Source organism: Pecten maximus, chromosome 5, assembly GCF_902652985.1.
Source record: "Pecten maximus chromosome 5, xPecMax1.1, whole genome shotgun sequence".
Lineage (NCBI taxonomy): Eukaryota > Metazoa > Mollusca > Bivalvia > Pectinida > Pectinidae > Pecten > Pecten maximus.
The window spans coordinates 25,002,287-25,017,607 of NC_047019.1; the positions used below are offsets into that span (position 1 = coordinate 25,002,287).

Consider the following 15,321-nt stretch of genomic DNA (forward strand, 5'->3'; position numbering starts at 1 on the left):
TCCCATTTAAGTTGATTTCTGATTTTTGCATATTCTTTGTGACGTAAAGACGTAAAGACATTAGAAATATTTAGTATACACACATAAATATATGAATTATGTTTCAAATATCCTATGAGCAATTTGATATTAAATATCTTAATTGATTAAGCAAGTCAAGATACAATTTCATACTTTTTTACATTGACAAGAGTATACATATCATAGGCCTATCTATTGTAAGTGATTGGTGTAGTTTTGGCCTTATTACCTAGAATCTCCGATTTACATATCGAATGCGAGATCGTCAGGATCAAGGATGTATTCCGTAATGTACTAAAATCTTATATAAAATTGCATATTTTCAAATCTTGCTCAACAGAGACTACACTGGTGCAGGAATGCAATATATTAATATAAAATCAATATACGTCCCTGTCTCGGTTCCCCTACATTAAGAGAGCTTTCACATGGTGACCCCGTGGTTATACCTGTATATTTCCTTATCTTACCCTAGGGAAAAGACAAGCTATACTTGCTCTTTGCACGTTCTCAACAATTGCGTTTCGTCACGTCAACAATACCATGGCGTCACGTCGAATTACGTCACGTCAACATTTCTTGCAAAGATGCAACGTCCATGGATATTCTAGACAATAGAGTTAACGGGATAAGGCAGAAATAATCATTCACTCCCATGGAAGTGGGACGGGAGAATCTCAACAAATCTCGTGTTTAGCGAAACATCTGTACGTGTAATGATAGATGTTTAGCGAAACATTTGAACGTGTAATGATAGATGCTGTGTGAAACATTTGTACGTGTAATGATAGATGTTCAGCGAAACATTTGAACGTGTAATGATAGATGCTGTGTGAAACATTTGTACGTGTAATGATAGATGTTCAGCGAAACATTTGAACGTGCATTTGAACGTGTAATGATAGATGTTTAGCGAAACATTTGAACGTGCATTTTAACGTGTAATGATAGATGTTTTGTGAAACATTTGTACGTGTAATGATAGATGTTTAGCGAAACATCTGTACGTGTAATGATAGATGTTTAGCGAAACATTTGAACGTGCATTTGAACGTGTAATGATATGTGTTTTGTGAAACATTTGTACGTGTAATGATAGATGTTATGTGAAACATTTGTATGTGCAATGGTAGATGTTATGTGAAACATTGTAAATATTTAAATTATATCCGTTAAACTCCACAAAATAAAAACAGTATAGTTATGCAATCAATTACATCCAGGATGTCTACATATTTTTTTATAGGTGAGCAAACCAAACATAGGCCCGTACAAACACATGTACATAATACTCTATTATTCTCGATCGTTAACCACAGAGGTGACATTCTTGGTCGTCTAACTCGGAGGGTTGGACATTTTCCCGTCATGTCTTCAAGGTGGGGGGTGATTATTCTCCCGCAACACAATATCGACGTGACGTCATTGTATTGTTGATGTGACGTCAATGTATTGTTGATGTGACGTCATTGTATTGTTGATGTGACGTCAATGTATTGTTGCCAGCACATGCTTTCCGTCATACCCCCAGGAATGACAGAGAAATCACGCCCCCTTAATAACACCCTGAGGGATGAGAACGAATTATTGTAAGATAAAACGGAAGAAAAATCTGTGAATGATGGAAGATAATAAAATAACTCCAAAAAACTCATACATCTGCCATTGCAACACTTGGGATCTCGTAATGTTCCTTTCTTTGTTCCCTTAGGCACCTGCCCTAACACGGCTGGTATAATTCCACAAGGTAGAAAATGGGACGAGATAAAGTCTAAACCGGTTGGTGTTTAGTAAATAATGATAGCCATACTAAATCTTCAAAAGAGTACAGTGAGGACGTATTGGTCTGGTTATTTATATGTTTAAAAGTTAGACTGAATGCGAAAATTAATGAAAGTCCGAAAAAAAAGCAGAAAAAACGCACTTCCCTGCCGTATCAATTCAAATATGTAGAAAATATGTGGATTGTGAGTAGCCAGTTTAACTGTTCCATGTAGGATATTTATCTGATGTATGGTTTCAATGAGTAATTAAAGGATATTCATCTACCGTGGTGCGTCGTCTGTCCTTTTCTTTTAAACAACTTGATCTCAGTGGTCACGTGTAAAAATTGCGGGCCAGTAGCAAGCTGGGATGAATCAATAACCTTCACGTTTTAACTATGATACAGAGACACTGGATTAGTGCATGACTGCATGTTGGGAAGAATAAAGAGCTACCGATTTTATTCAAAGTTGACTTTGACCAGAGACTGCTCTGGCCTACTTTCAAGATTTCACCCCGAAATGAATTACGACGGAAGAATCTTGGAACATCGTATGATCACAGTATGTTTGAGATTAAAAACAAGATGGAATCGGTTCAGTATTATAAAGCATTTAAAACAACTAAATCAATGTTATAATAATTGATGTGTCGACAGACTTGCCGTATATCTTCATACGGTGCTTTGAAGAGACGAACGAGTTTTGATATTTTGGAACTTTGAACGGCAAAGGTATAAAACTCCAAAAATCCAAAAAATCAAAATCGCGAAACGATTTTAGATATTTGATATTTTAGGTTTTCAGTCAAAAACTTTAAAATCTAAAAACTAAAAACTATTTTGAAAGTTGAAAATTTAGAATTTTGGTCAAAAATCTAAAAAATTAAAAACTCATTTTTGTTTTGATATTTGATATTTTAGGTAAATATACATATATATATATACATTGAAATCTTTGACGTTATGAGGCAAAATCACAAATATTCTTGAAATATTTCCTGAGCAAGCTTATATCCGAGTTCCGGTACATATTGGAAATATCCCGTCAGATTACCATAAGTTTAGGTTAATACGTGTACGTGATTTGATATAACCGGTAAGGCAAAGTGGCGATTACTAGAAGCCTTGAGTAGTGGTGACTAGACACGGGACAACCGGAGTAGTGGTGACTAGACAGTGGACAACCGGAGTAGTGGTGACTAGACAGTGGACAACCGGAGTAGTGGTGACTAGAAAGTGGGACAACCGGAGTAGTGGTGACTAGACAGTGGGACAACCAGAGTAGTGGTGACTAGACATTGGGACAACTGGAGTAGTGGTGACTAGACAGTGGGACAACCGGAGTAGTGGTGACTAGACAGTGGGACAACCGGAGTAGTGGTGACTAGACAGTGGGACAACCGGAGTAGTGGTGACTAGACAGCGGAACAACCGGAGTAGTGGTGACTAGACACCGGGACAACCAGAGTAGTGGTGACTAGACAGTGGGACAACCGGAGTAGTGGTGACTAGACAGTGGGACAACCGGAGTAGTGGTGACTAGACAGTGGGACAACCGGAGTAGTGGTGACTAGACAGTGGGACAACCGGAGTAGTGGTGACTAGACATTGAGACAACCGGAGTAGTGGTGACTAGACACCGGGACAACCGGAGTAGTGGTGACTAGACAGTGGACAACCGGAGTAGTGGTGACTAGACACGGGACAACCGGAGTAGTGGTGACTAGACAGTGGGACAACTGGAGTAGTGGTGACTAGACATTGGGACAACCGGAGTAGTGGTGACTAGACAGTGGGACAACTGGAGTAGTGGTGACTAGACAGTGGGACAACCGGAGTAGTGGTGACTAGACATTGGGACAACCGGAGTAGTGGTGACTAGACAGTGGGACAACCGGAGTAGTGGTGACTAGACAGTGGGACAACCGGAGTAGTGGTGACTAGACAGTGGGACAACCGGAGTAGTGGTGACTAGACAGTGGGACAACCGGAGTAGTGGTGACTAGACATTGGGACAACCGGAGTAGTGGTGACTAGACAGTGGGACAACCGTAGTGGTGACTAGACAGTGGGACAACCGGAGTAGTGGTGACTAGACATTGGGACAATCAGAGTAGTGGTGACTAGACAGTGGGACAACCGGAGTAGTGGTGAATAGACATTGGGACAATCAGAGTAGTGGTGACTAGACAGGGGGACAACCGGATTAGTGGTGACTAGACACCGGGACAACCGGAGTAGTGGTGACTAGACAGTGGGACAACCGCAGTAGTGGTGACTAGACAGTGGGACAACCGGAGTAGTGGTGACTAGACATTGGGACAACCGGAGTAGTGGTGACTAGACAGTGGGACAACTGGAGTAGTGGTGACTAGACACCGGGACAACCAGAGTAGTGGTGACTAGACAGTGGGACAACCGGAGTAGTGGTGACTAGACAGTGGGACAACCGGAGTAGTGGTGACTAGACAGTGGGACAACCGGAGTAGTGGTGACTAGACAGTGGAACAACCGGAGTAGTGGTGACTAGACATTGAGACAACCGGAGTAGTGGTGACTAGACACCGGGACAACCGGAGTAGTGGTGACTAGACAGTGGGACAACTGGAGTAGTGGTGACTAGACATTGGGACAACCGGAGTAGTGGTGACTAGACAGTGGGACAACCGGAGTAGTGGTGACTAGACAGTGGGACAACCGGAGTAGTGGTGACTAGACAGTGGGACAACCGGAGTAGTTGTGACTAGACATTGGGACAACCGGAGTAGTGGTGACTAGACAGTGGGACAACCGTAGTGGTGACTAGACAGTGGGACAACCGGAGTAGTGGTGACTAGACATTGGGACAATCAGAGTAGTGGTGACTAGACAGTGGGACAACCGGAGTAGTGGTGAATAGACATTGGGACAATCAGAGTAGTGGTGACTAGACAGGGGGACAACCGGATTAGTGGTGACTAGACACCGGGACAACCGGAGTAGTGGTGACTAGACAGTGGGACAACCGCAGTAGTGGTGACTAGACGGTGGGACAACCGGAGTAGTGGTGACTAGACATTGGGACAACCGGAGTAGTGGTGACTAGACAGTGGGACAACTGGAGTAGTGGTGACTAGACAGTGGGACAACCGGAGTAGTGGTGACTAGACATTGGGACAACCGGAGTAGTGGTGACTAGACAGTGGGACAACCGGAGTAGTGGTGACTAGACAGCGGAACAACCGGAGTAGTGGTGACTAGACAGCGGGACAACCGGAGTAGTGGTGACTAGACATTGGGACAACCGGAGTAGTGGTGACTAGACACCAGGACAACCGGAGTAGTGGTGACTAGATAGTGGGACAACCGGAGTAGTGGTGACTAGATAGTGGGACAACCGGAGTAGTGGTGACTAGACAGTGGGACAACCGGAGTAGTGGTGACTATACACCAGGACAACCGGAGTAGTGGTGACTAGATAGTGGGACAACCGGAGTAGTGGTGACTAGACACCAGGACAACCGGAGTAGTGGTGACTAGACACCAGGACAACCGGAGTAGTGGTGACTAGACAGTGCGACAACCGGAGTAGTGATGACTAGACAGTGCGACAACCGGAGTAGTGGTGACTAGACAGCGGAACAACCGGAGTAGTGGTGACTAAACACCGGGACAACCGGAGTAGTGGTGACTAGATAGTGGGACAACCAGAGTAGTGGTGACTAGACAGATGACAGACAGTGTCACACACGTGACTTTTCATCATAACAATATCTTGGATTGGTACCGTTTTACAGGAATTTAAAGTAAGACCCGGAATGTATGAACTTCACAAGTATCATTCATTGACGGTTGTCGCAATAGCCTCATTCAAATAAGGACTCCATTTGACACTCAAAAATGGAAACTGGAGTCCATTTCTGTATCTCCTGACTGGGAGATATACATGTATTATTATTTTGTTCCTGGCATTACTGTGATGTTTATTTTTCCTGCATGTCTATCACAAATTAACGTGTTTTATATAATTTAAGTTGAGTTTATTGTTTTTATTAGATAAACAATTAAAAACAAATTTCATAACCAAAGCTTTTATTGATAATTTCAACAACAAACATTTGCAAAAACAACTTCCATCTTTCTTGAAAACAAGATTGCACCAACATGTGTACAAGAAAGGGACAAACAGAAAATTGTAAATATATACTTTAAATATGTTTTGCTATCACAATTGATTCACAGTCCCTCAGCAATCCCGTGTCTATTGTTCGTGAACAATTGGGCTAGGTACACGTACAATGACGTACATGTGTGTTGTACATTGTTGGTAATGTACGTAATCGCTCGAGCCTGAGCACGAAATCTGACCTGATCACACTTGTGTAACTCCGCGGGGAGTATTAATTCATTCCGCCTCACGAATCGCCGACCAGATAAATATGTAGCGACACATCAGTCCTTCCAGAGGGTACAATCGCCAGCGCGCATTAGATGGACATTCCTAATGCATTGCACCTGTGCTTCTCGTTCACGACGTTGTTTGATGACGTCAACAAGGCCTTCTACGATCTCGATATCCTGATTGTTCACCTCTACCAAGCTACCGTGGAAACGTGTGTGATAGTTAATAACGCATGCAAATCGAACACGAACTACTTTTTTTATATGCGTTTTTGTAGTTTCCATGGATTCTTCGATCTGTGGGCATTCCGTGGCAGATTCGACAACCACATCACCGATTGGTTGAGAGTTGGAGTCGTAGAGAATGAATTTCTCGCCCTTCTCCAGGACATCGTGACTGAATGCGTAACCATCTTCGTCGTTGTCTGACCAAAAGAAACAGTCGTTGACGTTGAGTTTGTCTCCCTTGAAGGTCAAGCGTTTTCCATACCCCATGCCGACTGACAACAGGCAGCGCCCTTTACCGTCAAAGACGTCATCCCTCCTGCTGACGAAGCGCACCTTGTACCGGAAACCAGGGCAGACTCGCCGGTCCACATAGAAACCTACAATGGAGACATCCAAAATGAATACCCTGCTATCGAATCATAAAATAATGTGATTAAGCTAGTTTTATTATTTGTAGTGAGACAATGGTCTTACACATTCTAGGTTGAACAAACAAAATGGTGGGAAAGTGGCTAAATTGCATATTACTACTTAAGTTACAAAATACAATCTATACAAATTGACTTCCAAGTTTACCGAGTACATGTACATATTTCAAACTTTGTCAAATATTTCCCACTAGATCTCATTAAATATAAGTGAAATACAAGCATAAATATTCAATAGTTTTCTTGTTAAAACGTTTTTAAATGACTGTTTTAAAGTAATCGTGGATTTTACGTATTCCTATAAACATCAGATACGTTATTAAGAAACTATGACAGGTGATTAAAGTGAAAACACATATATAGGCATGATATTTACAGCGGTCCTGATGAACTTGCGTGGTAGGAAGTCCCTCCACAGAGGAGAAAAACTTACTAAGCACACAAAGTGAGCAAGTTTATGTTATAAAGGACTTCGTCCCATCGCTGGGCTGCAGTACCGCCGACTTAGTACATCTCAAAAACTGAAAGTAAAAATAGTTTCCAGAACACATGGCAAAGCAGAACAGCACGTCACTAACCATCGTATTGGTCAAGTCAGATGTCGTAAGTGATCGTCTGTGAACTTTGGAGTAGCATCTTGGACTTTTACAGTTATCGACAGGTAATTTATACACAAACATATATGTACAGAAATTCAAACTGCAGAAAACGTGGACCTCTAGGTTCTGAGAACATGTACCATACTAACTTCAACGTAAATGGAACAATGAATTTTCATCATTTTAAATGATCTTTTACTATATTTTACAATATAAAATACAAAATTAATCTAAGAGGTTCCCATGCACCTTAAATTTCTATTCTAGAGATCCACGTGTTACATGCATTGTTAAGAGACGTGGCGAGACGACAAAAATAAGTTATGTCTGTCTTAAAGAAAAACGCGTAAAATATACAAGTAGATTTACATTATTCACAAATATAAACAATTTCACATTTTTACTAAGAACCCTACAAACTAAATATACATTTAACATATAGCTTTAGTCTGTCACACTTAAGTAAGGAGTCGTGTGATCCGGACCGTTACAGTTACCCAGTCTAATTCTATACTTCAGAGATAGTATGCAGCTGTATGACAATGAACACTCGACATATGTAAAGCTAGTCCTGATAGAAAGTGGTAAATGGGGAATGTCAGCCGATCAAGTCGGGCAATGGCTTCACGAGTCATTAATGACTGACTATAGGTATTCAAAATTGTATTGGCTTCGAAATCAGCAGTTTTGAAATGAAATCCCTTAGTTAGTTCAAGAAAATGATTTTATATTTCGTTTGTTTTTTTCTTTACCTCGATGTAGTCATTCTTTACTTAATTGTTTTTTTTTTAAACATTTTTGTTATCATACAGACGGAAGATTTGTGCGTTCACTGTAACGTCTCCAAAAGTACATTGTGGTCCTCTTACGGAAGAACTACCATTGAGGCGGTATTCATTTCCACAAACTGGAGAGGGAACATGTGTGTGTAGTTTTACACACGTGTGGCTCGTACGCTCAGTAAACAAATAATGATATACCATTGGCACTCCGTTAGCTTTCCATTTACCACTTCTATTAACGTAGGATTCTATTACGGTCTTGTCGAAGTGTATGAGTTAGATATGGTGGCACCCGTCTTGGTGAACAATTTTCGCCAGTAAGGAAGATGGTTTTATCATATCATTTTATATTATAACAACTTAAGTAAGAGATAAATAATACCTCAATTCAAGATATGGACAAATCAATGGTCCAGATTTTTGTAGAGATATGGCATCAAACGAGTAATTTTTCATATCCATATAATGGCTACCATCGAATACACCAAGGTCTGGGGCACCACGAAAAAGTTGCTACTCCAAATATTTGCATCTCTGCGAGTCGGAGTCACCAAACACTGTAGTGTCTAAAAGTCGGACAAATTGTACGTAAACCATTTACTACAAAGTCAGGTATTATCATGGAATGCAATAGAACAATGCTTATCATTATGTCTAAATCAATTCATATCGTACAATATGGCGGCACACAACAGAGAACAAACATATCGTACCTTTGACGGGGAACTCATGAGGGTGGATACCGTGTACTGTATATTGGACGGGGATGTCCTCCGGTATCAAGGTCAAACTCTGGCCGGTGGTCAAATTTTCTGCCGAGGGCGCCTCTTCCTCAATTGAATCTTTGTCTGAACAAAATGGCGTCTTGTCTTGTCCTGATGGCAGGGATCTGTAGGGACAGGCGATTCCTTTTAATGGAATTATTACAGTCGGTCCTTCCGGATTCGTGAACCTCACTGGTTCTCAGTACGGATTCTAAATCTTCTTGGCGAAGCGTAGAGTACAGGGACAATCGTTTCAGGAAGCTTCCATCGCAATCTTCATTCAAAACCGATGGGGTTGGTGTTATGAAATCGGTGATTTCCATGGCTTTCTTTCTTCAAATCTGATGAAAATAACGAATTTTCAGAGCAGTTAATACAACTGGGTACAAGCTATCTGCTTGGTAATCTTTGCGATAAAATGTTACAGAGCTTCTGTAAGTACTTGCACGAGTTTCCTGTTGTGATGGCTCGATCGGTTGAGAATCAATATAATGTATGTACAGTAGTACCGGCTTCTCTTAGATCAACCAATCAAAATGCACCGTCCCAGATCAATATCAGTTTCCATTGGTTCCCCGACGTAAATTTTCCCCACGTGAATCACTCGTGTTCTGTGTATGTTTTTATTCATTTTTTGTTTGTGTGACCTCAGCCTTAGCCTGACAATATGAATGAAATATTCCCCCGTGACCTGTTACACAAGACCCGGTCACGGTCTAGAGATTGCCAGCTTTAAATTTACTATCGGCTTGTAAAGCTCAGCGGTATCATCTTAATGGCTCTAATGGGAGAATGTCGAAACAATTAAGGGGATTACATAGATCTCCAGGGATGAAGAATTCCTGGAACGCAAGCCAAGTCGTCAATGTACGTCTAATTAGCTTTATTTATCGTGCCCGAGTAAATCGTTATTACCACCTTATTACACAAACATTTATATAAGTCAATCATGCGATTGATTGACCTTACCTGGCCTGGTACCTGTCGGACTTGGCCGGATAATTCCAGTCTGATCTGTGTCCAATCTTATATATTTTGCTTACATAATTTAACACGCCTTCATTTATAACCTGTTAGATTGTCTCATTTCTTAGTAAAATTGGTCCGTTTTGGTGATAATAATATTTGTTTGAGTCTGGTTTCACGTGGAATATAATGAAAGATAAATCTAACTTTGATCACCAAGTTATTACATCCTGTATATGTCCTTTGAGAAAACCGGCAGCTAAGGTATCACTAAGCATCAAATGGCACTGGTTCTGTTAACGCCAATATTTTGTTGTAAACAGGTCAATATTATATACCAACAATTTCCTATCAAAGTTCTGTTTAAAATGTCATTTTTTTGTCGATATAAAATGTACACAATTAGTAATTGAAATATCTTAAAAATTCTGAAAAAAATATCAAATTTCAACTGGAAAGGACATTGATACGAAAGTATAGCATATATGTGAAATGAGAGATTTGATGGCGTAAAATCACTAAGACAGAAATACTGAATACTGTAACGAGGGTTCGCATTTTCACCCAAACTAGTTTTAGGTGTGAACCGGTTCTGCAAACTTCTCATTGTTTCGTAAAGCGATTTCAATCTGGGTTTGGCCTCATGTGCTGCTGTTTAACCATGGCACAGGATGTGACGAACATTTCTAGTAGCAGAGTGTTTCGTAAAGTGAAAAGTGTAAACTTCCGTAATCGGCCAATTATCAATGATAATATATATTCATCTAAACATAACATCCCCCCTCCCTCTGTGGTGTCTTTCGGTGTGGAGTACTTTGCATTTTTCATATTTTCCCTATAAGAATAGAAAAAAATGGTTAAAAAATATCAACGTTTCCGAAGCGTAATTTCGAACTGTTTAAGATAACTTCATCAAACCTGGTACAAGCATTTCCCTAGTGGTCCCTTTTGGTTTGTCCTGTAACCATGGAAACAAATATCTAAAATCCAAAACTGATTACGAGCTTCAATATATCTACACGACGATTGTTAAACGCTAACGGACTTATGGTGCCTTTCTCTACGGGGTTGGGATTCACATTTAGTTCTTAACAGTTTTAGACTTCGAGTCTAGAAACACGACAATTTGCTATAGCTAACCTTTTCTGGTGTAATATGTAGTCAGATGACTGTTATAAAGCCCATGCGCCTCCTCTTAAATCTACAAACATAATATATTCTGTGTAAAAGTACTCGCAAAAAGAAAATAGTGTTTGCCATGTGTTCATGATCAGATCACACGAATGTCCTCAGGTGGGCGCAACGCCCTTTGGACCTCTTGTTTTTATTTAAGCGGGGCGCGGGGATATTGACGACTACGTCTTGTTTCTTCAATGAACGTCATTTAAAAAGTAAAAGATTCTGTTTGTTTCTCAAAAAGAAACCGGTTAACGTTTAAGGACCAGTTTTAGTCCGATACTGTAAACCAAACCGTGGAAATCATATTACTGGCAACAAATTCGCGCTAAATTAATTGTAGATTCCCGACACTAGTGCTGTACTCAACATGATTATTATCGTCTACGATTGGAGACGAGCTCGGGTGGTGATTTTGATGTGTCGTGAATTGTGAGGACGTCCAGTTGTTGGTCATTTTGTGACGTGTCATTAACAATACTGGTCATTTTCTGATGTCTGTCGTAGAAGATGGTCCAATTTTAGGTGATAACTAATTGCGTGCGTTATCGAGTACATCTGTACCCCAGAGACCTATATACTAAAGGGATTGATATAGGTCTCTGTGTTATCGAGTACATCTGTACCCGGACTTTACTGCTCCGTCCCTACCGGTTTATTGTTAGTACAGTGTATATATATATGGAGAAGGTAGTTTGGTTTATTTGGTTTATTTTTGTTTAAACGTCCTATTAACAGCCAGGGTCATTTAAGGACGTGTCAGGTTTGAAGGTGGAGGAAGGCCGGAGTACCCGGAGAAAAACCACCGGCCTACGGTCAGTACCTGGTAGAAGGTAATACAGATCACTACTTGTAATACTTTGTATCACGGTGCTAGTATTACGGTATTGATTTCACTGACTTTTCATTTCTATCCTTTGTGAGTCCAAGTTTACTTGCTGGCGTAATCGGTGTAGGCAGACCTTTCAATCAAGGCAAACAGAGTTTCCTCCCCTATACTGTTATATCGTGAAAGTTGAATTGGATTTTAATCCAGGAATATAATTGAATCAAAACAACTGTTTAGTTACTAAGAGCAGGAGTGTTATGGCTGGTAAGATAATTTAATGCATAATGATCTAAACGAGTCCTTGTCAAATACTTGTTCCATGCTGTCTCATTGCAAAACGGCGTTTTGTGTTTCCAGTTTCAAAATCATTGAATTAAAAAAAAATATATATATAATGTATATCAATAATAGTGTCATAGCTACAAATGAGTTTAATAGCAAGACGGACTGCAAACATATATGTATAGATTGTTTATCATCGGTTTCACAGATCATAAATTTTATATGTTGTTGATTAAATCATCATAATCAAGCTGGCCAATCCTTAGGGAAAACAAACAAGAGCTAATAAAAGGAAAATTTAATATGAACATATTCTAGGTCTGTGAGGAAATGGAGATTGGAGATCATTTACCGAAGCATGATGATAAAACAATAGAGTTCAAGGGCGGCAATATCAGTATAGCCATAGGTAACCAACGAAATATGAAAATGTTTAGAAGATGGAAAAGAAATAAAACTGGAAGTAGAGGGAGCGAGATGGGCAAGATTACGGAAAAGTTAAATGTAGAGTATGTTGACAAGGATAAAGAAGTTGAAATAGTGCTCGAGAGGACCAAAGGCATTGGTACAACGGGAAAGCTGATGATGTTGAGAAAACAGCTGAGCACTGTAGAAGGAAAGAGTTACACAACATCACAAACGTTCTATTGGAGAAAGAAAGAAACAAGGAACAGAGATAAGAAGCAAAGACAGAGTTGAAAAACCGACATATTGAACATTTCAGTAAAGTGATAACAGGGAGACCCGCGGGATCCGATATTGGATGACATTGTACTAATGGAAATATTCACATCTCTCCTTCAGCTATAGTGTATACGCAATGAAAAAAAAGGACTCGGTGGATTGATAAGCGCGGTAATCGGTAACATATATTCAGAGAGAGAAGCATCTGTTATGTAACATGAAATTGGCACTGGAAGGAATTCAATTCAATTCAAGTTTATTCCTTAGGCCTTTCAGCCCATAAGAGGAAATTACAACGAAGATGAGCATGGAGAAGACCTAAAACCACACGGAGAAGAATAATATTAAAAGGGAGAATCCATCAAGACTAGACGTGTTGGAACTGAAGCCAGAAGTACAGAAGATCGGCACAAGACAGAAAGGAGTAGACAGATAATGTTTGAGACCTTTGTGTGGTGAAAAAGCGTTGGTTCCCTCGTGGTAATTAGGGGTCTCTGGTAACTACATTTGCGGTGTTTTTTGTTTTTTTTACGATGAAGGATATATCGACGTTGAGAATGTATTTGTGATATATACTATATATATATATTTATCTATTGAAGTCACGTTATACATTATCTATTCACCTGATTGATCCCCGTCAACCACGTTTGCTCAGTAATGTTTTTTATTTTATACGACATAAATTCCGAACGCACTCCGAACATTACCTGTAGATAGTTTATATTGGCCTGTCCTAGTTTCACGCTAGCTATTTGACGTCTAACTTTCAGTAGATATTCTTACGGATGGGAAGTTAATGGTCATCTATGTACATATAGGAGAATAATGATGAATTTCGAACACGCGTTAAATATCTAAGAATTTACACAAAATAGTCATGTCGTATACCAAAATGTTTGTTTGGACGTAATTTCTTAAAATCACTAACACTGTGCTGTAGAGACTAACATTTTTTTTTCTATAGAGTGCCTTTGTGGTAAGATGTAGCATGGGATAGTTCTAAGTCACACAAATCATCAAACCTGAAAAATAGCCAAGCTGCTATGGTCATAAGTGGCTTTAGTACAGGGTAGGAGCATTTATTTGACCGGATTTGACTTTATGTATGTATAAACACTTATTTTGTGTTGACCTTGAAATGCAATTAGCGGCTGTGAATAATATTACACAAATATGGCATAAAGGGAGGCATTTCAATCAATAAATATGCTCATATACCATACTTTTAAGATATCTGATCATAGTAAGAAGTATCTTTTTAAGACAAATTGTTAAACGGATGAGTTTGGGGCCTTTTTTTTAGAAATAGGCCTATTTTACCCCAGTCTCAACGGTCGAACATTCTTTTTATAAAAACAGTCTTTTTGCTTTGTCTAGAGTTCTTTATAGTGTCTAATAAGAGCATTGTTATGCTTGAAATGCCTCCGTATATGCCGCATTTGAGCGATATCATTCACGACCACCATTTGCATTTCACGACACGGCTATTTTGTGCAATATAAGCGATACAAATGAGCTAATTATGTCCCCCTGAAACATGCATTTTTCGCATGTTTTCTTGAAATTTACAAACAGATTAACAAATTACATGACAACAGAATGTCCGACGGTTTGACAGGATACATACTAAAAGTTTATCTTGTTACTACTGTGAAATTGTTGTAGGAATTTATATAGGCTTGTAAAATATCTTTGTTTTGACTGATTTGCTGTTCGGATGTCCCTTAAATAGGAAGTTAAAATAGTGAGACAATGATGTACCCGTGATAGGAAGTCTATACAGGTAGACAATGATGTACTCGTGACAGGAAGTTAACACAGGTAGTCAATGATGTACTCGTGACAGGAAGTTAACACAGGTAGACAATGATATACTCGTGATAGGAGGTTAACACATGTAGACAATGATGTACTCGTGATAGGAAGTCTATACAGGTAGACAATGATGTACTCGTAATAGGAAGTCTATAAGGTAGCCAATAATGTACTCGTGATAGGAAGTCTATACAGGTAGACAATGATGTACTCGTGACAGGAAGTTAACACAGGTAGACAATGATATACTCGTGATAGGAAGTCAACACATGTAGACAATGATGTACTCGTGATAGGAAGTCTATACAGGTAGACAATGATGTACCCGTGATAGGAAGTCAATACAGGTAGACAATGATGTACCCGTGATAGGAAGTCTATAAGGTAGCCAATAATGTACTCGTGATAGGAAGTCTATACAGGTAGACAATGATGTACTCGTAATAGGAAGTCTATACAGGTAGACAATGATGTACTCGTAATAGGAAGTCTATAAGGTAGCCAATAATGTACTCGTGATAGGAAGTCTATACAGGTAGACAATGATGTACTCGTGATAGGAAGTCTATACAGGTAGACAATGATGTACTCGTGATAGG

The 15,321-nt window shown here is 39.7% G+C and overlaps 1 protein-coding gene across 1 annotated transcript; it reads right to left on the reverse strand.

Annotated features, from left to right (window-relative positions):
• Positions 1-5,840: 5,840 nt before the first annotated feature.
• LOC117327630 lies at positions 5,841-9,473 on the reverse strand. The gene is given in 3 exon segments (XM_033884691.1): positions 5,841-6,771; positions 8,917-9,124; positions 9,126-9,473. Coding segments are annotated over 3 exon segments (927 nt in total). The 5' UTR covers positions 9,291-9,473; the 3' UTR covers positions 5,841-6,217.
• Between the last annotated feature and the right edge of the window lie 5,848 nt (positions 9,474-15,321).